Source organism: Haliotis asinina, chromosome 4, assembly GCF_037392515.1.
Source record: "Haliotis asinina isolate JCU_RB_2024 chromosome 4, JCU_Hal_asi_v2, whole genome shotgun sequence".
Lineage (NCBI taxonomy): Eukaryota > Metazoa > Mollusca > Gastropoda > Lepetellida > Haliotidae > Haliotis > Haliotis asinina.
The window spans coordinates 26,463,747-26,491,361 of NC_090283.1; the positions used below are offsets into that span (position 1 = coordinate 26,463,747).

At 41.1% G+C, this 27,615-nt stretch overlaps 3 protein-coding genes across 6 annotated transcripts in view; all 3 read left to right on the plus strand.

Moving 5' to 3' along the window:
- Nucleotides 1-2,956, plus strand: part of LOC137281434 (D-beta-hydroxybutyrate dehydrogenase-like) — a 42,365-nt gene extending 39,409 nt beyond the window's left edge. For 3 of the 4 annotated variants that reach the window (XM_067812659.1, XM_067812658.1, XM_067812657.1), the window contains 4 exons: nt 812-884; nt 1,312-1,373; nt 1,884-1,934; nt 2,501-2,954. In XM_067812659.1, coding sequence (XP_067668760.1) covers nt 812-884; nt 1,312-1,373; nt 1,884-1,934; nt 2,501-2,593 — 279 coding nt within the window. In that variant the 3' untranslated portion in view covers nt 2,594-2,954. Of the gene's footprint in view, nt 1-811; nt 885-1,311; nt 1,374-1,883; nt 1,935-2,500 lie in introns of all 4 variants that reach the window. The other variant, XM_067812656.1, reaches the window with a different exon arrangement.
- Nucleotides 1-27,615, plus strand: part of LOC137281465 (mid1-interacting protein 1A-like) — a 313,728-nt gene that overhangs the window by 202,370 nt on the left and 83,743 nt on the right. The window lies entirely within an intron of this gene.
- Nucleotides 16,625-26,678, plus strand: LOC137282396 (uncharacterized). The gene is made up of 2 exons (XM_067814143.1): nt 16,625-16,651; nt 24,478-26,678. The coding sequence occupies exon 2, from the start codon at nt 24,483-24,485 to the stop codon at nt 25,965-25,967; it is 1,485 nt and encodes a 494-aa protein (XP_067670244.1). The 5' UTR covers nt 16,625-16,651; nt 24,478-24,482; the 3' UTR covers nt 25,968-26,678.

The following is a 27,615-nucleotide window of genomic DNA, read 5'->3' on the forward strand; positions in this document are numbered from 1 at the left end:
AATTCCGGTGGCTCTTTTCTCTCTTCAGTTGTTAATCGTGGCATATTTCTCATACTAGTGTATCATATCATGCATTCTAGTATCTCCTTATATCCCACAGAATCATTCTACACGTGAAATTGATGCAAATACTGCTTGAATATTGCTACGTTTTGGCGACTGATACTGCGATGTGTAAACGGAAAATGGAAACATGTTACTTTGCACGTAATAATGATAACAAAAATCATTTTAGATGTTCCTAAACACAATATATTTTTTCACAATATCAAAAATGTGTTACATTTTTATACTAATGCAGATCAGCATAAAATGTTTCAAAGACTGAAATCATAGGAATTTTTCTTTTACAATTTTACACACTTTACGGTTGTTTCTTGTTTTAATAGTTGGAAAGTGGTCTTGGACTTTAAATGGTCTGTCTTTGTCTCAACACAGAATGATATTTCAGCCTTTCTTTTGGACATCTAAAATCAGTGTTATTGGTATATTTCGGCATGGTCGAAAATTGGACAATTTATAACTTATCTGAAAAAGATGCTTTTCACCTAAGTACGAACGCAAGAATATGTTTCGTGATTTGCATAGAGCTGTGTTGTTGAGCTTTCTTGTCAACAAATACCTTCCTACTTACGTTTGATAGTTTTTAAGCAATTCATGAAGAAAAGAGGGTAACGGTTCTTTTGACGTTTAGTGTATATGTACAAATGTATGCATATCGTTTAGAACTGTTTCGGACTGCTTAGCGTGGAGTTACTTCCATAGCGATCCCTTCGGCTTTTATGTGTTCTCACTCGTTCGCTGTTCACAGGGCGTGGCGCTAGAGGCTGCTGAATTCGGCGTGACGTGCAACGCGATCTGCCCTGGGTTTGTTGATGCTCCAAGTACGTCACATATGTATTCGAATTTTATTTATAGTGCTCTGAACCTGTTTGGTGTTGCTTGTCTTTAGAGGCGAGAAACATCGAGTAACAAGCGCTGACTTGTTATCGTATCCAAATTGAGTAGCCAGGTCCTGATGGTCACTGGATTGTCTTGTCCAGACTCGATTCATATCACAATTAATGTCAACGGAGAACACGGTGCACGGGATTCTGGATTGATAAATTCAATTGACATTATTGTCATAATCAAATTTTGTAATCGGTATCTAAATATAATGTCAGTGACCACAATCACTGGATTGTCGTGTCTCCATCATTTGACCGTAGTCATGTAGCTGGAATATTGCTGAGTGCGGCTATAAGCAATAAACAAAAACCGGAAGAGTTGTGACTTCTGGGTAACACTCGTGATGTATCTTCTTTTCAGTGGCTATTCGGCAGATGGAGGATTTGTCTATTGAAAAGGGAATAAGCTTCCAGGCTGCGAGGGTAAGAAAACCTTCTTGAATATCTCTCCTCCCCTCTCCCCTACCGTCTTATGTTCGTGACCTGTGAAGATCCGGGTTAGACCTGGTCTTCATTAACCTATGCTAGAGATAGGAGGCGACCAATTGGATAAGGTAATCAGACTCGCTGACGAGATTCTTCATCGTTTCCCAATTCCATAGGTCATGCTGCTGATCCCTGGATTATCTTGTCCAGACGCGAGTAAACAACAACAAACAAACCTCGTAGACAAAATTCAAAGCTCGTGTTACCACACAGCTGTCGACTACGTGTTGTAGTGGAATCAAACGTGTCTGGAGAGCAGAAGGTCGGAACTTCTGTGTGAGAAGTGCCTGAAACGGAATCGTGAGGCCACCTTTGTCCCCACGACACAGAATCTTTCTAAAAATATTTCCGGGATGGTCACATTATACCAAAAGGACGACCATTTAACCTTTGCCAACCAGTCTTATGTGTTCTAGAATGTTTGACGACAGACTTATTTATTTGTAGGAACATTTCACCAATGCGCATCCAACCAAGAAAGCTGTCACAATTGAAGAGGTAAGATACATTTATGGTAGGTATCCAATGACTACCGTAGATATTTCTGTTGAGTTTTTCCATAGCCTTCGCAAAGATGACTGACCTCAGACTTCCGTGGCTTTCATTGTGGACGTCTCTATTGTATTCGTTTAGCAAATGGCCTTGAAGCTTTAGGTTGTAGGTCAAACTCACGTATATACTTCCGGTTGCAATATCCAGAATGTGGTCATCCATTTGTCATGAGTTTAAAGACGTACGTTTCCTAGCAACGGTACCTATTCTTAAAGACGTACATTTCCTAGGAACGGTACCTATTCTTAAAGACATACCTTTCCGAGGAACGGTACCTATTCTTAAAGACATTTTCACAAAGGTCAAGGCCAGGTTTGAGGTTTTGTTAAACTTGGACAAGTCACCATCTGTTTCTTAGTCATGGCTTTATCTACAAATATGACACATTATTTTTTATTTATATTTACCTGAACTATCGGTTAGATATTTATTGAACGTAATGTGTTATTAGCCTTACGAATGTATCTCTGACCTTGACCTCAACCTGGCCTGTCGCTCATGTCTGTTTACAGGTGTGTGGTCTTGTTGACTTCCTGTGCACATCATCAGCCGACAACATGACGGCAAGCGCCATCTTGATGGACGGCGGGAACGTTGCTCACTAGCGCAAAGTCAAGCTGGACAAGAGGAGTGAAACTAAATCCATTACGTAATCAGATTCTGTTGATATAGTCTATGTAGATGCCATCTATGACCAGAGCGACACGAAGGACGGAGCTCATTTTGTGAAGCATCACACCTCTGACATCCAACATTCATTACTCCAGTTTGGTTATCCGTTTGAAGTCAGTATGAAGTACATTTGTGGGAGAAATACACTCGAGATTCGTAGAGAAAAACACACGTATGAGCAAATGTGTTATCCCAGACGAAACAAGTTCGTTTGTATTATTTCCATCAACGTTCATAACTATTGTACGAAAAGAATGTTTATGTTGAAATTTCAGAATAAAATTTTCGAAAAAAGACTTTTTTTCTCATTTGTTGGTCAAACCACCTGGATTTACGAGGGGAAGTCAATATGTTCATAGAACTCGATATAAAACAGAACACAATGGTTGTGATATTGGTTTTATTTTTCAATATAGTCTCCCTGAACCTCGATGCATTTTGCCCATTTGTCTTTGAGACTGTCTATGCCCTTGAAATAGAAGTCTTCAGATTGGTCCCTCAGCCACGCCTCTGTTGTTGCCTTGAGGTCATCATCATTGGCAAATCTTGTTCCACGCAAGTGAGATTTCAAATTGCGAAACAGATAGTAGTCGCTGGGGGCCAGATCTGGACTGTATGGGGGATGGTTTAGTTGTTCGAAGCCACATTGTTGAAGAGAAGCTTGTGCAACACGGCTCTTGTGGACTGGTGCATTGTCGTGGAGAAGCATGACTCCAGCTGTCAACTTCCCACGCCTCTTATCTTTGATGGCCGCTCTCAATCTTTTCAACAAGTCAGCATAGTAAGCCCCTGAGATCGTAGTTTTAGGTGGTTTATAGTCTATGAGAATCACACCCTTTGAATCCCAGAAAACGGTTGCCATGATCTTGCCAGCAGAAGGTTGTGTTTTGAACTTCTTGGGTGCAGGAGAATGCTTGTGCTTCCACTGCATGGATTCTTGTTTGGTTTCGGGATCCCAGTGATGAATCCAGGTTTCATCCCCAGTAACCAGACGAGCATGAAAGTTATCAGGATCAGCGTTGTAGATGTCCAACAGCTCACGACTGGATTCAACTCTCTGGTGACGATCATGTGCATTTAGGTTACGAGGGACCCATCTTGCGGATACCTTGGACATGTGCAGGTGTTCATGGATCACTGTGCAAACACTTCCATGTGAAATGCCACACTCTGAAGCTATCTCGTCCACCTTTATTCTCCGATCGGACATAATTAAGCGTTGGATCCGGGCAATTGTATCTTCTGTAATGGCTTCAGAAGGTCTTCCTGACCGTGGGTCATCTTCCAAGGAGCTGCGACCTCGCTTAAACTCAGCTGACCATTTTGCCACAGTGGAATATTGAGGGGCTTCCTCGCCATACACATTGATCATGCGTTTGTGGATTTCGGTTGCATTCACACCTTCTTTAGTGAGAAACTTGATAACTGCACGAAACTCAGTTTTGGAGGTTTCCATGATTTGTGCAGGGTAATCGTCTTTTAAAGGCTCTAATTCTCAAGTAAATGCTCGAGGAAGGTTGGGTATCAGTATACAGTCACAGATGAATCAACTCAATAATGACACCAATGACAACATCACCAAGGATATATCAGCACCCACTTCTATGAACTTATTGACTTCCCCTCGTACGTGAAAATTTATTTATTTATTTATTTATATATTCATTCATTCATTCATTCATTCATTCCTTTATTTATTTATTTATCCAGTTCACCTGCTCAAGGCCGTTTTGTTTCCCCATCGATCATTGGATGTCACTGTCAGCCAGCCAGCTTTAGCCAGCTCGACCACCATGCCCCTAAATTATATGATTTTATTTATTACTCCACTTTGTTGTTGTGCAGCGAATCATATAATGACATTTACATATGAAGTTATATTGAAGAATTAACGTGTGCCCAGGGCAGTATCATGCTGATGTGATTTTCATGGATACTTAACGAAATACGTTAAGGACTACGCCACTGTTCAATATTTTAGTATTAAATGCATCATAATATGTAATGTTAAATATTTTAATGTTGAAAATCGGAATGCTTAACCTTCTTTGCTTTCTTTACGTGACCACAAAGGGGGGGGGGGGGGTCGTTAGTTGGATAGTGATGTTTCTTATCAACTATTCTATTCTATACCTAGATCATTTTCTTTGGCCATTTTCCATTGTCAGTTCTTTAATCGTTGCCCTTATCATATTCTATTTCTGCATATTTCCTTGTCCTATCCCGGCTACATTTTAGTTCAACCTTGTGATCGATCCTGTGTCTTCACCTAGGTGATTCCACGCCTTGATCACATTACTTCATACTGCACCTTGGTCTCAGACCGTAACGTAATGAGTACACATGCACCCAGGATAACGCTGACCTGCTGACCTGCTGACCTGCTAGGGTCGTTTAACGGAACAATCCCTTGAGGTAAAACTAACAGCACCCCCTCCCACCATCTTGCCCCCACCCAATGGCCTTCCTCTCCCGAGTACTCATTCCGCCTGTAGACAGCCAAGGGAATTGATCCTCAATAGGTCAACGTTATCTGCGGATAACAGCAAAACATAATCACGTGCTTGATGGAAGCACTCGGATGACTGGGAATAGACCCCCAGGTGTGTGTGAGCACGTGATCGGGTGGATGTACCCCTACTTCCTGATCTTGTATCACGCCGGTTGTTTGTTCTGTCATTGTTGGTAAGGTAAAACTGTCCTCTAAGTAAATATCACATGTGACGCGGGGTCAAGAGTCGATAATCACCTTGCTGAAACTGAGTTCAGATATGTTATCTGGAGTGAGGGTCACAGGCTGTTTGGGTTTTGCTTTTGGTTCTTGTTTTTGTTTGGGATTCGGGGGCGTGAGCATGTTTGTGCTTTTTTGTGTTTGTGAGGGTTTTTTTGTTTTGCTTTTCGGCGGGATAAAATTTGGGTTGCGGCTGGGAGCGGGGTGATTGGTTGGTATTTTTGGTAGTTTGGAGCGGAGTGGAGTTTTTTGTTTGTTTGTTTGTTTGTGACTTTTTGGTAATTATTTATTTTGTATTAATCTTTGGTTTTATTGTGCAACTGTTTTGTTTTATTGATGATGCCTTTTTTCTTCTATTTAATTTTTATTATAACTTTATTTATGTTTCTTTTGTTGTTGTTGTTGTTGCTGTTGCTGCTGCTGCTGTTGTAAAACCTCAGGAAAACAAAGTTTAACTACTGGCAGTATCTGTGGAACGGGTAATAAACGGACCTTAACGCGTCTTGTACGGCAGGCATAAGTTGGCTTCGTTTTTCCTTCCAGATCTTCCCGTCGCTGCGGGAAATAACAGAAACCAGTCTAAGGCTTGCAGGAGACGTCACCTGTATGTGTCCCGTCAAAGACAGTTTGGGAATATTCTTTTGTGGTTTCATCTGTTTTTATCTCTCCAAATAAGAATGTTTAATTTTAGTCTTATCGTCTTATGTATACTGGTTAGGTGAGGCTTACATCCGTTGGATGACCCTTGTCACGTGAAAACGGTATTGGTGGAGCGATAAACGGCCAAAGTGTGAAATCATCTTGTTGATTTTTAATAAGAAAATATCTTATGCCCAAACGCAAAAACAGAAATGGGGTCATTTGGACTGATTGCCAGATGTGCGACAATACATTTGACAATGATTATTGAAACTTCTTATTTGATAATGGTAATATGTATGAAGAAATTGGAATTAAGATCAGTGAGTTAAGGTTTTTCAGTTGCAACATAGCATGTCGTGTGAATGTTATTTTTAACGAAGCCATGAATGTTACAGGCTTTTGGGCAGAACGTGGGCATGTGATCCGAACTGAGAATCATAATCATTGGTCATCGGATCCTGACACGTGTAAGGGACAAAACTCTGTATCGACTGTTGACCGCCTAAATTTTGACTATCGGTAGCAAAGAGAGACGAATGCGATGGTGTATTTTGATGAAGTCACCCAAAGCACCAGAAAACGACCTAAATATTACATCCTTTAAAATTAGTTCCTCATATTACAATCAGTATTCTGTAAACATTTCGAAACGATTACGGGTGTCTATCTATTTTCGCCGATATTTTTGCAAACTGTTCCAGCATAACAATACAGCTCGACTCTTATTTCACGCCAGCGGTCTTATCCAGACTTGAATATTTACAGACCGCCGCCATGTAGCTGGAATATTGCTGAGTGAGTCGTAAAACTAAACTCAATCACTCATGATATTGGTCGGTATTCAAATATATGTTATCGTCCGTATGCAAATCATGCAAAACATGTTTGGTGTTGTGACGACCGGCCACGAAACAATGATTCGTAAAGATAGGTTCCCATACGTAGGTCACGACGCTTCGAGAGACCTTAGTGCTTCCGGTGACAAACAATATTTCATGCATTTTCATGGTTTTCAGGTGACAGTAAGGAACCGATAATGCTTGCAGGAATAAAAAACATTCGATCTAACCACAGGGGCTTGTACTGTTGAAAATAATACGTCCTGGGTCCAACATGCCTACACTGATATCCATACACACATAAAGAAGGAAAGGGATGTAACGCGCACAAAGTTGTCGAACACCCCACTCTCGATTATGGGCGAATTCTGGGTGGGAAATTGTGGAACATACAGCCGCTGCTCTCTGATTGGTCAAATATAAATCACCAGTATTATTTTTATGTCGTGGTGCGATGTATCGTGTTGGTGCGAGCCTATTGAGGGTGAAGGACAAACATGGTGGACTCCATCACTCGATACCGCTAATTTCCCAAGAAAGTCGTGTATTACAGGTAAAAGAATAACATATTTCAACTGCGGGGTTGTAGAGCGAAAACGGAATATCTAGCGATTACTGTAATGTTGTTTTTCGCCGATCGGGTGTTTTAATGTGAAATACATCGTATTTCTTCCCCGAGAGGCGATGATTTTCGTAGGCAGGTACAAATGAAAAGGTTGTCTTTTCCCGAGTTCCAAGCAAAAAAGTTACTCGGTACATAGCGCACCGATTTTGATAATTTTGGATTCATTCGAAAGGGAATTTATCTGGCTTTATTTCACTTATCGCGACTGTATGTTCCACAATTTCCCACCCAGAATTCGCCCATAATCGAGAGTGGGGTGTTCGACAACTTTGTGCGCGTTACATCCCTTTTGTATGTGGATGTCAGTGTAGGCTTGTTGGACCCAGGATGTATTATTTTCAGCAATACAAACCCCTGTGGGTCTAACCATTCCCAAATTAGCCAACCATTACGACTATCGACAGCTGTGACAGCCAAGCTTGGTTGTACACCTGAACCGGTCCAGTAAAGTCATATTTGCCGAAACACTACTTGGAACCAGAAGTGTTTCTTGAAAACTACGTTTATCACCGGAAATCTGGTACCAGAAATAAGCTGGGCCCCGTCTCGCATATCGCAAGTTGGTGCTCTCAAAGGGAGCCATAAACAAGCTCAGTACCGGAAGTAGCGCCTCCCGAGACTTACAGGTCCCATTAAACTCGATGGATTATGTGAGTTTTTATGTCCTGGTGAACGTTGATCCGCCGCAAGTACGTGTCAGAATTTGGATTTACCCTCACGAGTCCTTGTACATTAGTATAGGACTCTCCTTGGGAAAAAATACACAGTAATCACGTCATTATTAGATGTCTATTAATCCATAACCTTCTCCAATTGTGCGTTATGTCTTACGACCCCCTCCAAGGGAATGTCATTTTCTTTCAATCAAGAAGTCTGTCAGTATGTCCAATGTAGCCAGACATCGGGAAGGTGAAAATATATACCTGAAAATAAATATATCAGATTAGAATTTTAACAGTCCTAGTGTAGTTGAACGGGACGTGATTGCTGGCAGTATGTCACATGTAATTATCATGGTGGAAACATGCGTGCACCACAGTACTGAGAAAAGTGTGCTGTTTACGTCGCAGGGAACAGTATCTGGGCTGTATCACGGTGACCGGTCAACAATCTAGACGAATCACCCTTAATAAGACACCAATATTTACCGCCTTCTCCATTATTGGACGCCATCAAGTGCAGGTTGGTGAGGAGTTTGACATCAAACCTACCTGATCCCCCCCATTCCTATTCTGTCGGGGCTGTAGTGTATCTTAGTGGTTGAAGAGTTCCCTCATCACGCCAAAGCCCAGGGTTCGATTCCCCATATGGGTACAATGTGTGAGGGCGATGGGGTAGCCTTGAGGTTAAAGCATTCGCTCGTCACGCTGAAGACCCAGGTTCTATTCCCCACCTAGGTACAATGTGTGAAGCCCTTGTCTGGCGTATCCCACCTTGATATTGCTGGACTATTGCTAAAACGGCGTAAAACTAGACTCAGTCTTTCACGACAGGCACAAGGTACTGGGGATCGTTTTATGGTTTGATATGTTAATTTGGTATTGTTTGTCGCGCTTAGCCATCGCACAAGCAAATAACGGCTGTCTGTTAATTATCGACATTGGACCTGTCAATCCAATGATTGATATTATGAGCCTTCATCTGCGATGGGGATATAATAACACGCATCAACCTCAGTGATCACTCGATTCCATCTGTCGCCTTTTACGAAGAACACAAGTTGTTTAAGATGTATTCCATCATTGATCTTCGTGACCTTTCCGTGCCAAGCGGTAAGGTGACATAGATCTATCTCGTAAATATGCCCTAATGCGATGATCCAGTAACCGATATTCAGCAAACATTCCTTACATTATCTCTAGTATATCGACCTCTTAAGACTTACAACGCTACTGGCCTAATGACCCAACATCATCTGTCCAGCGTGCACGAAATTCTGTCTCAAACGAAAATCTTGCTGTTTGCTAAACAGCGCACTCAGAAACAGCTTAGATGTTGTTTTTAATCAATCGAATCAGGACCAGACAATCCGGTGATTGACATACGAAGACATGTATCTGTCGTGGAGGTCGTTAAGCCTCATCACCGTGGTATCATGTTACATGTATCGGTTTATGAAGAACCATTCTAAGCCGGAGTTTCACTGGCCGGAGAGTTTTCTGACCTCACACCCGGACAGCCATGAGGTTACCTTTATCTATCTAATATTCATGATGCGATGATCTAGTAACCGATATCTAGCTAACGCTCATATTGTAAATGTAACTTCCAACTTAAGAGCAGAATTTCTGCAGATGGTCACCGGGGGTTAAAACTGGTCACTTTCGGGATTTGAATGGTGAGACTCGCTGACTTGGTAGACACATGTCATCGTATGTCAATTCTGAGGCGTAAAACTTACTGCGCACGTAAAAACACGGCTGCCTATCCAACTACACCAACTCCACGGGATCGTCACCACTATCTAGCATCTCATCTAGAGTCTTCATACGGTTCATGGGTGGTCCAAGACGCTCCGTACAGCAGAGTTACTTCCCTTGACTGCGACCTTGGATATGGAGACGTCAAAACGACCCATAAGTAGGTCTCGGCACTTTGCGATTCGGGTCAAGTAAAACAGTACAACGATAACTGTCAGCATTTCTGGCTTCTCCTCTTACTTATAATGAAAACGACAAAAACAAGAACAATACAAACATAGTCAAAATCATTCTGATTACTAACATCTCATATTTACGTACAAACGATCCCTGAATCAAGGGAAGAGTCCTCGTGCAGCAGTGCAGTACTGCAGTAAATAGGGTTTTAAGAAATTGTGGACTGTTTATCCCAGATATGGTCGTAACCCACATCTGGTCGCTACAAACGTGCAGATTCAAATACGTAAATATTGCATACTCCGGGTGAATTAATTCATTCTTCATTCTCCCCAAAGTGAATTAATTAAATAATTTGGTTCACTGTGATACTTACTCCTCCCGTGTCCCCTCCCCCCACCTCTCTCTCTCTCTCTCTCTCTCTCTCTCTCTCTCTCTCTCTCTCTCTCTCTCTCTCTCTCTCTCTCTCTCTCTCTCTCTCTCTCTCTCTCTCTCTCTCTCTCTCTCTCTGTGGATGTATGTTGATAAGCATACCTAACTCCCGTTCAAGATATAAGCATACCGATTTTTGATATGGATTAACCAGTTCTAATCGTCTAAACAGGTTTAATTTAAATGAAGTGCGGATATTGTCTCACAAGCACGGTTCTTTCGAAAATTGTCTTGTGATTCTTCACACAGGGATCAGTGTTACTGTAAAATATACACCCTGTGAGTCTGTCAGAGAGTGTTGGGTCGTCCATACGTGTACTTGTAATGTACTTGATCCAATATTGAATTAGTCATAGAATGCTGGCAACAAATAAGCACGTGTTCAAGTATAAATAGTCAATAAAATAAACTATATTGTCCAGATAAATGCACCGTATGATTGTAATAGCTAATGAATTGCTTATCATGAATTTAGGTTTGCTTGAATTTGTTTAAACAATACAGAAATCTAAATTTGGGGAATATTTGTGAGCAATGCGTGCCACCAATGATGACAACACTTCAGAAACGGACTATAGACGTTTGGAGACTGCGCACATGTCAACATGTCAGTTCGTACCGCTGATACAAGAATGAACGGTTTACCGGCCTATTGTTATCTATAGACGTTTGGAGACTGCGCACATGTCAACATGTCAGTTCGTACCGCTGATACAAGAATGAACGGTTTACCGGCCTATTCTTATCTAAATTCATAGTCAGAAATGAATGACAGTTACGTGTCTGAACAGGGAAATTATCTGTAAGTACATCGATATCCACATTTCAGTCATAACCCGACGGGAAATGTTTCCAAAATGTGTAGGACGAGGGGTAATCGGCCACGGGAATCTAAACAGGTTTGTTCTGAGCTTTACATCGCATCTGCATTATGTCAGCCATATAACGGCGACAAATCTGAGTAGGATATAAGTGAGTGAGTGAGTGAGTTTAGTTTTACGCCACAATCAGCAATATTACAGCTATATGGCGGCGGTCTGTAAATAATCGAGTCTGGACCGGACAATCCAGTGATCAACAACATGAGCATCGACCTGCGCAATTGGGAACCGATGACATGTGTCAACCAAGTCAGCGAGCCTGACCACCCAATCCCTTAGTCGCCTCTTACAACAAGCTCAGTCGCCTTTTATGGCGAGTAGGATATAAAGGCAGTGTTCTCGGCCGCGATCAAATCTTCACTGTATAGGGCCGCATGTGCGAAATGTACATGCATGGTCACTCGCCATTTTCCGAACCGGAAGTATTTACGGATATGTAGCCGGAAGTATTTGAAGACATCTTGAATGTGTTTCTATTAAAGATATCTTGAATTCATTTCAAGATATCTCCAGTTCATTTCAGGATATCTTCAGTTCAATTCAAGACATGTTTAAGACATTTATATGTCAGTAATACCTCAGTACATTTTCTGTATTAGAAATATCTATAATTCAGTTTACAATATCAGCAATTCTTTTTTAAGAATTCGTTAATATAATTCAACATATCCTTAATTCACTTCGTGATATCATGAATTTTATTGGACATATCTAAAATTATCTCAGTTCGAGATATCTTCAATTCAAATCAAGATATCTTTAAAACAACTGAAGATATCTTTAGTTTCTCAATAAAAGTGAAAACGGCTTATCATTTTGTAAGAAATCAGTCATAGGTAGTGATGTCAAACGTTAACATCGTTGTACATATTAGGCAATTTCTTTGAGGTGATGACTTCCAGTATTGTGATGTATATTTTGTGTATCGTTCAGATATTTTTCGTGAAACTAATTTCAGTATCTACATATATCCTTGTTCATTATCATATCATACGTGGATATATACTCTTTAAAAATAAAGTAGGGGAACCTGAACTTTCAATATGCATAGGAAGTGTAAACGTTAACAAACGTTTCAAGGACAGACATCTTATGAACGCACCGTCATTTCCCTCTATTGCCACCCCTAAACACAATGCATGATGTGCACGCGCACAACGCATTCATGATTTTGATGCTTTTTCAAGAAATCAATTAGAAAAATATTTTTGACACTCATCTTGCATCACACATTTGTTAGTGTTTGCTTCTAGTCGTTTGTTATAAAATGAAAATCGTATATATGCAAATTACATGCCATAAACCAATCATTTTTCAAAAGCGACTACATATATATTCCAATTAACTATGGTTGTAAGGAAGTGCAAACGGTGATAAATCTCCTAAATATTTTTAATCGTAAATAAGAAAAATGAACTTCCCCTACTTTATTTTTATGAGTGTCGGATATGCGTTTTTTATTCTCTGAAAGTTTTTTATTGTTTGAATACTGTTTACAAAGGAAAATGGCACATTTAGTGTAGTACATCATATTTTAACCTTTATACAAGTGTTAGAAGGTCATATGTAGCCATTACAGCAACATGTGCTTCAGTTCCTGTGATGTACAATATGCTGGGACTAATCTTGTAGTTTCATATGAACAGGTTGATAAACAGCGATTTAATTCAACCCTATAAGTAAACCTGATAATAGTAATGAAAGCGATTTATGCATTTTATAAAATGTATGTGCACACATGTTTAGAGGAACTGCCTTGTTCATCAAATTTGTTTGTGTCGTTTTATAGACAAAAGAATTATGAACATTGACTGACCAGGTGGACCAACCAAAGATCCATATTTTAATAGTTCCATACGTAAAAGCGATCTTTGAGCACCTTTCATCGCATACCTAGGAAGAGAAATAGGAACATAATCATTAACAATGAACATTTATATCCCAAAACAATATTCAGGTGCTGTGAAATATCATTTTTCATTTACGATAAATTTATGCCACACAGGTGCGCGTTTGCTCAAAATAAGATACGCAGTCAAACCGTATAATTGTTTATATATTCAGGACACTATTTAAATGGTAAAACCATTCATTTTATGTTTTGGTTAAAGAGTGTTGAATTCTGACATGGAAGACGAGGCCTTTTATACAATTAGTGAAGATTACGTGACACATATACTAATCAGCAAACCAATGCTGTCTTTTTCCGACGTCACAAAATGCACAAACTATGCAACAGCACAAACAGGAGAAAATGGGAAATAACATATATCGAATAGGGCCATCCAAATCTCTATTACTTTCTTTCTCATGTAGTCCAATGTCATCTTTTGTTTTAATTTGCGAAACTACCAAAAGGTATATGCTCACATTGGGGAACTTTCTATTGTAATAGTTTGCAACACATTTTCTCCAAGTGATTTGAGTTAAATGGTCCTAGTGTTGTGCGTTGCGGAGTTACGTCCCCCTGTTTTTATACGCGTATTACCTCTCTAACGTCGTTTGACACCTTAGTGGAAAATCCATTTTTGACATTTATTGCGAATCATTTTTAATGTATTTTATGCATTACCACATAAATCCATTTCATACACATTTATGTCGTTCAGACATCAGGTTGTATTTTCTTCGCCCACACTTTCCGTCAGGATGCAAAATTTTTAAAAATCGTAGCACAGTGCTGTAATCGGTGCATGATGAAAAGAGGGCAAACTTACAGCTTTTTGACGCACAGGAACATATTGCAATATCTATTTCTCAGACCACTGAGGTAGTCGCACTTATACTTACTCCAACGGGAAGAAAATGTAATATTCTACATTTCTGTGCAATTTTATAGCCGTTAGCAGATTCAAGTCCACGCGACCTCAGTTTTAGCACAACGTTCACTTTTCAAACCTTATGAAAATGTACGCCTGAAAAGAACTCGGCATCCTTGGGAGTAGCTTTGCTAGCGCCCGAGTGCTGTAAAGTTATAATACTTCAGGGCTAGCGTCCGAGCGCTTTAGCGTTATAATAGTTCAGGGCGAAAGTGTGCCTTATTACTCTATACATGGTGGTTGAGCGAACTGTATTTCTTAATTACAGTGGAAGCTGTCTATACCGGCACTCATTGGGACTAAGTAAATCATCCAGTTTAGACAATGTGCCGGATTGTAGAGCTGATGGTGAATGTACAAGTCTTGCATGGGACTGAGATTTTAGGCCGGTGATGACAACTTGCCGGATTGGACAGATGCTGGTTTCGACAGCTTCCACTGTACCATAATAATACTAATCGACATTAACGATTAGTACTACTATTACTATTACTACCAGTACTACTATTATTATCAGACCGCCGCCATATAGCTGGAATATTGCAGAGCGCGGCGTAAAACTAAACTCACTCACTCTCTCATTGTGTATGTGTGGCTACTTTTACTGGCCCAGACTTCAGTTGTTTCTATTCTGAGATACCATGCCGAAGATGAGCATGACTACCTCCCTCATGATCAGATACATTATACCCAGGGCCTGGTTTTTCGGAGGTCTCTCAGAGCTAAGATGTAAGTTAATGTTAATGTATGGCACTTTCTACTATCCTAACGCTAATATTGTTGCTGAGCTGAGAAGTTAGTCGTAGGTGCCATACACTTAACGTAAACTTACGACTCTCTTAGCGCTAAGAGAGCTTCGAAATTCCAGGCCCTGACTCCGAGCCGACCAGTCCTTGTTTTACCCATTAATGGCGAGAACCAGGCAGGAACCAACAAGTACCAGAATTTAATGCTTTTGGTATGACCCGGTCATGGATCGAACCCGCGACCTTTCGCTCTCAGGGCGGACACTCTAACCACTAAACCACCACCACCAGTGTGTGAGTATACTAAGTAGGGTTACACTGCGATACATGGTATCTAGGGATTATCTATAATATATGGATTAATTTTGAAAAGGAGACATTGGTCCAGTCCAGTGCTGCTGTCTGATTCCCAGCGCTGTTCTGGGGAAGTGGAGTAGCCTAGTAGTTGAAGACTCGGGTCTTTTTCTCACATGGGTGTAATGTGTGATCCCCAGAAATGGCGTCCCCCTCCTTGATATTGCTGAAATACTGATGAGTAAAGCTAAACTCACTCACTTATTCCACTTATAGCTGTTAACTCCTACATCTTATATTGTTTACAAATCCAACACTGATTCAAAACCTTTAATCCCCTTCCTCTCAATCATATACTTAATACATTAATTTTGCGACGCATTTCAGGCTGGACCCCCGCACTCGCATTATGACGCATTAATTTCATGATTTACAGTATATAGTGCCGTGGTAAGGCGTCAGCCTATCGGGCTGAAGGCCCGGGTTCGATTCCCGGTTGAGACACTTAGGTTTCGGTCCCGAGGTGGGCACATTTGTCTAGTATCCTTGGACAAGATACTTTGACCCACAGTGTCTCAGTTCACCCTGCTGTAAAATGGGTACCAGTCAGAATGTGCTGACAATGTGAGTGTTTGGTTCATTGCGTCCAACAGGCAGCGTGGCTGTATGATCCGCGGGGAGTTGAAAAAGTATCGGAGAGTACGACAATGCCCGGGGTATTGAAATATAAGTAGCGCGGTGAGCAGGCAGTGTGTCTAGATATGAGCGCCTTTTTAACGGACTATTTATTACTATTACATACATTCAGATACTGTCATTTATTTAATTGTTTTGAAATGTATAAAGAACCAGATCACAATCCGTATTTGTTTCGAATTCCGCCGTTATGCATGCTCCCAACCCGTTTTCGTTTTGTAATCTGTTATAGACACACACACACACACACACACACAGAGAGAGAGAGAGAGAGAGAGAGAGAGAGAGAGAGACAGACAGACAGACAGACCGACAGAAGGTTATTGTATTTCAGGGCCAGGAGGCCTAGAGTATAGTATAGGAAATATACTAGAGCGCAGTGATGTTTTGGTACATAGTTCGCAATGCCAATGCAATCTATCACAATACGTCATCGACAGGTTGTAATGTGTAACTTGTAGTATAGCATATAAATGGCAGCTACCGCCGCGACGACACGGGGTCGTGGAGGCGTGGTCATATTTGACAGGCGTCCGCGAAACCTGATCATATATCGGCAGTGATAAGCCGCACTCAGACCTGTGGAGAACAATTATGAAACAGCCTATAGGTCGGAAGTCAGCGTATTTAAACCACCGTGCATTGTCTGGTGGGCTATTGTGGGGTGAGTCGGAGACCACAACACTCAGGTAGGTAGTCCACGCTGTTGTAGCTGTGGTGTTCATCACTGGTCATGTGACCATATTTGGCGAGGTACTGTCTGTGACAAACAGGCGTGACCTGCCACTGATGAAGTCAAATATACCCGTTACAGATAAGCATTCTTCGTTGATGATGCATTTAACCCGTTTTGTGCCGTCGTATTGGACTTATCATCAAGATAACTGTTATTATGTAGGAAGTGTGCGTTTTGTCCTATTTCGTGTTATTTCACGTATAATTTTTGAAAAATTGAGATTGTGATTGGCAATTTTCGGCAATAGAATTAATCAAAAAAGCGTTTCATTTTCGTTTTATTTTAAGTAGAAATCTATTTTCGAAACGACCCGGGGCGACTGAATTAGTGTTATTAGGTATTATTTTTGTAAATATACAAGATTACAAGGGACGTTTAATTGCACTTATTCAACGTTTATTTTTCCCGAGGTAAGGCATTATGATGTTAGACTAACAGTAAACGTCAGATATCTATCGCGAGGAGGGACTGCGCCAGTTACCGGTTTGGACCTGCATTGTCTTAATGTCTTTCTGAACATTGTCACCTACTTATATTTTTTCCACTGCAACAAGAGTGCCTCGGAATAACACGATTATGAGTACACTTGTAGCTTTGTTGTCATAGCAACGTCAAAAAAGTACATTTCTTTCTAAGATTAACATTTTCGACATATTGTTCACAGACAGCCAAATGATTCGACAAAAGACTATGCAAGTCAAAACACTGATTACAGAACAGTCTCGTTCCTGTTTTACTGGGTTCCGTCCTATTGCACAACTTAGTACGATAACCAGTCCAGAATGTTTAGACTAATTCATTTAACTGGGTACATAAATATCAATCAGTATGATTTGATACGTCCAAGTATTTGAATACTGCAACACCACGCTCCTTCTAATCCCCTCAAGCACATCGTACAGCGAACTCAGTCGTACAGCGAGCTCTGACAAACAGAAATCTGGAAATCGTGGAAATCTCAAAACGAGGCTCTGCCGCTAGAAAGCTTTATCTGTCTGGTACTGAAATGATATTATATTAATCTCATTGTGCGTGACAGAACTACATTGAATAAGCGCAAACAACACATAACAGGTGTAACCAGTGAGCAGGATGCAGTGTGACTCATTTTACGTACGGCATCAAACAGGGGCAGTGTGTGATCTCTTAGTTAAGGTAAACTTGTATTTACACAATACTGTCTTCGGCTACCTCAGCGGGGTGGGAGTGTAGCTTAATGGTTAAAGCGTCCCCTCGTCACGCTGAAGACCAGTGTTCGATTCCCCTCAGGAGTACGTTGTCTGAAGCCCATGTATGGTGTCCACCGTAGTGACGTTATTGAGATATTGCTAAAAAGCGGTGTAAATCCACACACGCTTCACTCAGCTCCTCTACCTTCCACTTAACTCCGCTCCTCTCCACTCTACTCCGGGTCCCTCACCTCCACAACTCTCTCTCTCCACTATACTCTGCTCCACTCTCTCCACTATACTCTGCTCCGCTCTCTCCACTATACTCTGCTCCACTCTCTCCACTGTACTCTGCTCCGCTCTCTCCCCCCTATACTCTGCTCTGCTTTCTCCGCTATACTCTGCTCCGCTCTCTCCGCTATACTCTGCTCCGCCCTCTCCGCTATACTCTGCTACGCTCTCTCCACTATACTCTGCTCCGCTCTCTCCACTATACCCTGCTCCGCTCTCTCCACTATACTCTGCTCCACTCTCTCCGTTTCGCTCTCCCCTCTCCGTTTCACACCGCTCCTCCGCTCCTCTGCGCTATACTCCTCTTCACTCCGCTATACTCCGCTCCGGTTCACTCCACTCCACTCCACTCCACTCCACTCCACTCCACTCCACTCCGCTCCCAGAACTACTTAACATTCGCCTAAATCTTTATAGATTTTAGCTTTTGCATGCAAAGATCGGACTTCCGTCTTACAGGAAATACGATGTACATGTAACTGGTTTTCAACATTGCAAATAACAGTCAGGCATATTGTTCAAGATGTCTGTTTTCTTATTAACATCAACGTCGTATTTAAATTACAATACGCGGAAAAGGTTTTCTTGCGGTCCGTCATGAAACATCGCATACATTTTCCATGTTCAACGATCCACGTTTTCAGTACCTCAGTCAAAGAAGGGACTGAGAGCTCATTGCTATCTTTTTACACGGAGGTCAGTCAGTGTGTGGGTTAAGTATTGCGCCGCTTTTAGCAATAGTCCAAGAATATCACGTCGGACGACACCGGTAATGGGCTTCACACATTTTACCCATGTGGGGTGTCGAACCCGGGTCTCCAGCGTGACGAACGGACGTTTTGGGCATTAGGCTAACCAATCGCCCCTTTACTCTGAGGAGCTAAAAGACGTTTCATAGATCTGAAAAAACACAAGGATCCCACCACAGCAGCTCCAGGTCTGACATCATGAAATGTAGACAGACATGTGCAGCAGTTTATCTAAGTCTCCCTGAATATACACAATATATACATATGATGTGAGTTCAACAAGAGTAAAAGTACCTAGCCATACTTTATACTATTATGAGAGACCGTGTGAGAAAGTATTAAATAGAAACTGAAAAATGTTGGTAAAAGGATCTAAAAATGTGCAACATTCACTTCTAAGAACTATTTTCTTCGCGCTAAAATTAGGTACAGATATTTGGTAATGTATATTCATTACATTTCCATTATCTGTAAGTGTGTCATTGGTATATAATTGTACAACACACTGTCATGCTTATGTAAAAGATTAACCTATTACCAGGATTGACTTAACAACGCCCACCAATCAGGTGAATGTTAGTCATCCACTTTAGACGTTTTTTAACCTCATTCCGTCTTTCTTGTTCTATAATTTCAGGACGTTTCAGGTTTACATTGATCAACATATTTACAAAATAAATCCAAAAACTTACCTGAAATAATATAATTATTTAAAAAACGAAGATGCCTGACTCACAATCGGACTACCTGACTGACACGTGGATACAGGTTAATTGAAACTTGACCCCAGAGAACTTTGTCCGGCGTTGCTGGTAATCTAATCTGCAGTGGTAGTAACTATGTTTTACTGATTACTCTAACGTTCACACGTGTCACGTTTAGGACAGTGGATAGACTAATTACTAGTAATTTCTTGTTTTCTGCAAAGGGGTTTGATCCCCGCAAGGGTACAATGTGTGAAGCCCATTTCAGGTGTCCCCCGTCGTGATATTGCTGGAGGATTGCTAAACCCACTCACTCACTCCCTGCAATGTCATAAAGCATATGAACATTTTTATTATTATTATTATTCATTCAAATCAGTAGATACAAATACACAAAATACATAATGCAACAGTACAAGTACACAATAAGACAGAAGTTCATATGGGTAGATATTATACATACTGGAAATACGGCAACAGTGGTGACCATTTTCGGTCAAATTGTAATGTTTTATTATTCTTAATAGCAATACATTTTTCAGTTTTGAAAATATAAGCTAATATTTTTAGAAATGTATTTAAGGATTGACTGTGTATTTCTTTCGTTGCATTGAGGTATGAAACTAAAAACCAATGTGCAAACTGTATGAATCCGAAAGTAGTCCGGTTTGGTGGGCGTGGCTTAGCTTTTTTAAATTCATTGGGAAATGAAATCAAAAGAAATGTTCCCAGCTAACCGATCAGATTGTCGGAATTTTAATGAACACAATAAAATGTAATTATTCAGTGTTAACTTGAAGGTTTTAATACTTGATACATGGATGTATAATTCACCAACAAGAAGTATATGGTTCATTAGGTCAGTATTATTTCCGCCAATTAAGCCTATATATTTTGTCAAGGTAACTTTTTCTGTTGTTTTACCATTGATATATTCTTTCAGTTTCAGCCAGAATGTTTTCACACATCCACATTCCCTATAAATATGTTTCAAATTTTCTGACAGTAAGTTACAAAATGATCAAAGTTCATCACCAACAAACGCATACAAAATGAAAATTAAACACTGTTATTCTGTGTTCATACCTGTGATACGCGTATGTTATACTCCCAAAGGATCGCCTTTTAAGGTGTACCATCAAATTGCGTGCCTGAGTGATATGGTGAGCTTAGTTTAGTTTTACGCCCCTTTTGGTCTTTGGCATGACGAGCGAACGCTTTAACCTCTTGGCTATACTCCAGGCCCACTGAGGTAGCCGAACACAGTATTGTGTAAATACAAGTTTCAAGAACGAAAGTATGTATTGTGTCACGCAATGCAAAAAAGGTGCCTGAGTGAGTGAGTTTAGTTTTACGGCGCTTTTTAGCAATATTCCAGCAATATCAGGGACACCAGAAAATGGGCTTCACACATTGTACCTAGGTGGGGAATCGAACCCGGGTCTTCGGCGTGACGAGCGAACGCTTTAACCATTAGGCTACCCCACTGCCCCTGCAAAAAAGGTGGCATGTAAAAGGCCATAACAGCCGCCAAAGGGTGTGGACGACTTAACACTCAGAAGCAATCCATTCAAGACAAGAGATGCTTTCCTTATCGCAGCCTTCTACCGTCGTCTTGGTTGTCGAAGGCAGATTGTTTTAATCTTGTGTCACAGACCTGTCAGGTTGCCGAAAGAACAAGCGTTATTGGTTTCCAATATGCAGCTGCCTCCAGATGTGTCCAAAAGGGTAATATCTGGTGACAGGGGTGGACATTACATGCGGACATCTGTCTCCTGATCACAGAGATATCAAAGACCCTGTCACGAAGATGTCGTACGTTATCACACTGAAGTGTGGTCAGGTACTACCAACATATGATCACGTTCGGCTATGTAAGAATCATGAATTTTTTTCTCGTAGTCTAGGCCACGATGAAGCCTGGACAGTATCTCGAGTTATCAGTGGAAAGTACCACAGGGGCAAAGTCCTCGTCTCCCCAGTAAACCAGGGCCCACTTGCACAAAACGATTGTAGCACCACGATGATTGTAAGCAAGGCTAAAAATATATATTTGTACATCAAAGTATTAGTATTTCTCTAACACTTTTTTAATGCCATATACCCTCACTGCAGCCCAGAAATCATCATGTGTATTGCATATGGAAAGGATCTGCGCCATTAATGGTCGTCAAAAGTTGACTAAACCCAAACCCATTCCAAACCCAAACCCAGTTTGAGGATCATGACTGCATTCAGGTATTGTCCTCCCTGATAACGACGTACAACGATTCTGTCTCGGTACATCCAGATAGGTTTTCATCCTTACCATGCTAGCATACCTTCTTCCGTTCCCGGTGAAACTGAAGCCCTACAGTGCTTAACCAACCACTGTTTACCGGGATATATACATTCGTATTTGTTGGACGGCTTTTGTGTCCACTTAAATTGATCCGTGCTGTAATATGGGTTCTGGATTTTATCAGCCCTGCCAGGACACATTTTGATAAAGTTTTTATTTATTTATTTATTTATTTATTTATTTATTTATTTATTTATTTATTTATTTATTTATTTATTTATTTATTTATTTATTTATTTATTTATTTATTTATTTTACTAAAGTTTCAAGTGTACTTTCTTTTTCCCAGCAGTGAATATAAATTTATACCATAAATAGTATAAAGATTGTCATTAACTGTTAATAAGACACTCCCAGATATGTTTTATACTTTGGTACAGTGACGGAATAATGCTTTGAAAAACTCATATTCAAAGTTGTGCTGACTTTGGCTTGTCGGTAAATACATTGAGTGTTTCTGTTTGGACAGAAAGGTTAAGCACTTGCTGCCCTGTCGGACCACACGGAGCAGCCGTCAGGACGACCGGTACACACGAAAAACTAGAGTGTGCGGTGATTGACCACAAACTTAAATGGCACACTAACGCATTCACATAGGTACTTGGTGTATAAGGGACTGTGGGGGGTAGCCTAAGGGTTAAAGCGTTAGCTTGTCACGCCGCAGACCCGAGTTCGATTCCTCACATGGGTATTCGGGTGCTGCCCATTTCTACCCCGTCGTGATATTGCTAGAATATTGCTAAAAGCTGCATAAAACAATACACACTCACTTGGTGAATATACTGACGTACAAAAGAAAGTACACACATGGTGCTTCGGATTGTATTTTTTTAAGATAGAATTTTTAAAATCGTAAATAAATTATAAGTGGTACCACAGGAGCGACTGATGAAAAAAATAAAGTTTCCATATGCTATAAATGTACGTTTTAGGTTCGAGTCAGCGGTATCGAATTGTGAAAAAACAAAGCTGTTGAAATATTTCGAGGGTATGAAAAACATTATCACCAATGACCTCCGTTCACCATATTAACTGATGAATTAACAAATGAAATGTGTCTTGTAGCGGGCTGAGGTAGTGAGTGAGCAGCACTCTTACAATAGCACTATTCCAGTAGTGTCAGGTAGTGGAAAGCAGAAATAGGTTTCACACATGGGATCGCGCGAATGCTATTAACCCAGTCTACACCAGCAGCCCTGCAACTGGCAAGTGCAAGAAACTTCCTTTCAAATGTTTACACTCACTAGTATAAATATGGCCACTTGCTTCAGGCAACTGTGCTAAATATTCCATACTGCCTAAAGGAACTGTTTACACAATGTCATGAACTGTTGTAATTGTAAAACAAATTCGTAACGTTGAAAAGAGTTCATAAATGATAAAAATCAGTGAAAATTGGCTATTCACATGCACGATATTTGCACCTTTTTCAGCAATTTGATGTATGATCCGCGTGCGATTTATTTGCATAAGATTTGCAGTTGGTTCCCTCAAGTTAGTGGAGAAATCAGTCTTTGATGTAACCACGTAAGCATATATATAACTGGGTCTGAACCTTTTGAAAGGAACTATATCATTCCTATGTGCTATCTACCTTCACCTGTGTTCACTGATCTGACCCCTATTCGGGACACGCCGTGTCTCCAACTATTGAGATGACCCCTATACAGGTATATGATTATTTGTACAACCGATATATAGGTCAGCAGTGTTACACAGAACGTAACTTGATAGGGAATGACCTCGATTCCGTGCAATAACTGTGAGAGGTCACTACTGACAGGTCACTAGACAGACATACGTTGGGAAAGAGGTATGTGTGTATGTGCTTATATGTGCATGTGTGTGTGTGTGTGCGTGCGTGCATTTGTTTGCATGTGTTTGCATGTGTGTGTCGTTGAAAGCATTTGTGCAGTTTTGATGTGGGTGAATAACAGAATAGGTCATCGATACATCAACGTTGATAAGTAAGGGACCTATCATAATTTGTACATCAAGATATATATAAATTAAGCTTGAAATATATGGGAAGGGAGGCGGGATTGTCGGGTGTCACTTACTTTGGAGATTAATTTTAGGCGTGAGTGTGAGAGAGAGTGAGATGGGGATGGGGGTAAATCACATTATACACGCTCTTCCATAAATATCATCATCACCCCTAGTCATAAATTACGGACGGTCCCTAACATGGCAAGTAGACGCAGCGTAATGTGGATTTCGGTGAAGAAATAAATAAATAATATCGTAAATAAATGTCGTATCCTCGCGCCATTATTCACTACTCGTGGATTCACAGGTTTGGTCTGAACATGATCCTAGCTTTATCACTGTGTCCAAGTCAGTGGTTTCACTAATGAGATCGGGCTATGAGGTAGCCAAGTGGTTAAAGCGTTCGTTCGAAATGCTGTGTTGTGACACCAGAAAATGTGTGTTGTGTTACCTTCGGATCGAAACCCAGTAAAACAGATCAACATATAGTATCTGTTATAAATGTCGAACCAAAGTCCTCTGTTGTTTTGTTTCAGACAACATGGCTGTCCTGAAATGGGCGACGTCACTTCCTGCTCTAATCCTAGTCGTACTCATAGTAACAACAGCGTTTGACATCAACGACCCAAAGACAAACATAGACAGCCTTATCCGAGTAATCGGATCGTCTGACTCGGTGGATGTTGGCGTACTTTACGGTAACGGAACAGTATATGGCCGTCAACCTTCGCAGAAGCTGAGAAAACTCTTCTATTTTGAAGGGTTCAACGTCGGCCGGAAGGTCTACACCGGAAACGGCTACCTCTCGCTCACGCGAGAAGTCTTCGTATACCGAGACATTGTAACAGGGGAGATAATCTACATTTGGCACAACGTGTATTCCCAGCAAAGCAACGAGATTTTCCACGTTCATAACGACCCTGTCGACATGAACTTCACGTACGGGGTGGAGGTAGTCCCAACGGTTCGATTCCCAGAACAGGAGTTTGGGTTTACTAGTGACATCTTCTTACAATACCCGAACCAACTGGATCCTGTTCATTATAAAGAATTCTCAGCTGGTCCAATCTATCAAGCGGATGAACTGTTCCAGTACTACTCCGACTACGACGTCTTGACGACAACCAACATCTCCTCCCTCAACATGACGGGGTCTTGGTTTCGACGTGCCCAGTACCTCCCTTGGATGCAGATGGGGGACACCCCGGGTCATCTGTATTACCAGTCAAGCAACTGGAAGTGCCTCAATGGCCTCAAAGATCTATCCGAAGACCTTTACGAGTTCGTAGAGTCTAACTTTCCCCAGTTTTTTGAACCCCCAGATGTATTTAATCCAATTCCGGAGACAACATGGCAAGTTATCAAAGAGGTCATAGACAGCCGGAGAAAAGAAGGTCTGCCAGACATAATTCTACCAACCGTCAATATTACAAAACACGTCACCCCAAAGGCCAACAGTCTTGACCCAAGAGTTGAACCCCTGTTCACGAAAGACTGCACCAACGTATTCTTTAACGGGAGTATTTACAGCGAAATTACGGGTAGACAGTCCATTGAACTCTTTAAACTCACAGGTACGTTCAAAGCATCGGCGTATAACTTTGGACTCCCAGACATTTTCCTCAATGTCAAAGTATCGGGGGTCTTCCGTGATCCAATAACGCTGAAGGAACTGCAATATTTCCAGAACCCCTTTACCAATGCCACCGTCAGCGTGCCAAAGTTTACAGGCGAGAGAGAAGAAATCTTTAAGGAAGACGATGTCTTCTCGATATCGGTGCCTCATCTTGAGAAAGTGTCAGTGCAGGCCAAGACATCCCACACGACACACCTTCAGGGCAATGGTCGTGAAATCTGGTCGGTAGATATGCTAACGCTGTTCTTCAAAGAGTCCGACCTCGACAAGCCAAACCCCTACTTTTACGGGACATGGGCCCGCTTTACCAGCTGGTTTGACTGGATGGGCATGGATGAAATCGATGGGAACCTGGTATGGAGAATGAGCGTTAACAGAGTGTCACCTTAGACAGGAGACCCAACTTGCCAACAATGAAGACCTGTATATACATCAACGTAACCGCTTCTGTGATTTAATGTCATCTAAGGTCACGTTGCCCCAACTTTTAAGACATTCCGAGATGACCTTGAATGCACATGACGGAGACTCGCACAACTGTGTCCCGATGCACCAAGCGTTCATGACTTTGCAACCACCTGTCGTAACTCTGTAGTTGATCGGAACCCAGATTTTGCAAGGTCAGCATAATAGTATATATTCATTGAATAGCTGCTATCTTTTCTTGTAATATTTTTTTATTTGTATTGTAAAATATATTTCGAAACATATTATAATTCGATGTAATTTATTGTTTCAAACAGTGACCTACGAGGTGATGTACAACTCAAAACAAGTCGAAGACCAAACGATTCCTTCATATTTCTGTCATGGCATGAAGGATTGATCCTTTATTTCAAATGGGTAGCGTGTCAAATGATATATTTCTGATTTTTCACATTGCGTCACTGTACATCCATTCGCCTAGGATGTGAAGGACATTCTGCTCAACCGGTGACATATAAATGCACTCCCTATTCCCTCGAACTATGTTTATCTCGATGTGTTCCCGGTAGAACTCTCTGTGGTCCTTGTTTTTTTATGTGTCAAATATGTGTGATGTGTTTATGGTAAAATTGTTGAAAGTGTATGATATTCGTATTAAAATCGTTGGATTCAGCACCTTGCTTTCGTGTTATTGTTTCCGAAAATAGACCAGAGCATCAGAGCTGCAATTATGGCGTGGAGTGAGTGAGTTTGGTTTTACGCTGCTTTTAGCGATATTCCAGCAATATCACTGTGGTGGGCACCAGAACAGTTATGGCGTTGTCGCTTTAAGCAATATTTTACTTACATCCCAACCCTGTCCACCCCAACGGGTGAGGAACAGGAACGTCAACTCAGCGCCATGTATGCCAGTGACACGTTCAGGTGCCGTCTCACAATCCGTAATGGCTTGTCAACAAGTGTTGTGATGGATGCACTTGCACGATGACACGTTGAAGGTCTGAGTGTGGCGTTTAGACAATAGTCCATCAATATCGCGACAGGGGGAAATGGGCTTCACACATTGTACCCATGTAGGGAATCGAACCCGTCTTTTCTTCGTGACGATTGGATGCTAGAGAAGTTGATCACTAGATGTTCTGGTTTACACACCGCCGCTTTGTAGATGGCATATGGACGAGTACCGGTGGTAGTGAATGAGTATGGTTTTACGGCGCTTTATTACAACAGTGTAACCATGGAGATACCAGACATGGGCTTCGTTCATTGTACCATGTGGGGAATCGATCCTGGGTCATGAGGACACTTCAATCACTGGGCTACCTTAATGTCCAATTACCGGTTACAATCTATGGATATTGCAATGTCTGATGACTTGGGTCCCCATTGTGCCACGCTGCTTTATCTGTAACGTTGTTTTATACGAATCAAATGCCTCATTCTGTTGCGATAATGTTTCTCAGAAAAAAAACCAACCCTTTAATGTGACAGGTCTTCAAAATGAGTGAGTGAATTTAGTTTTACGCCGCTCTCATCAATACTGTAAATAATCGAGTCTGGACTAGACAATCCAGTGGTCAACAGTATGAGCATCGATCTGCGCAATCGGGAG

Bases quoted from the DNA above. Each gene is read 5' to 3' on its own strand.
- LOC137282396 (XM_067814143.1), top strand. From the start codon at position 24,483: ATGGCTGTCCTGAAATGGGCGACGTCACTTCCTGCTCTAATCCTAGTC.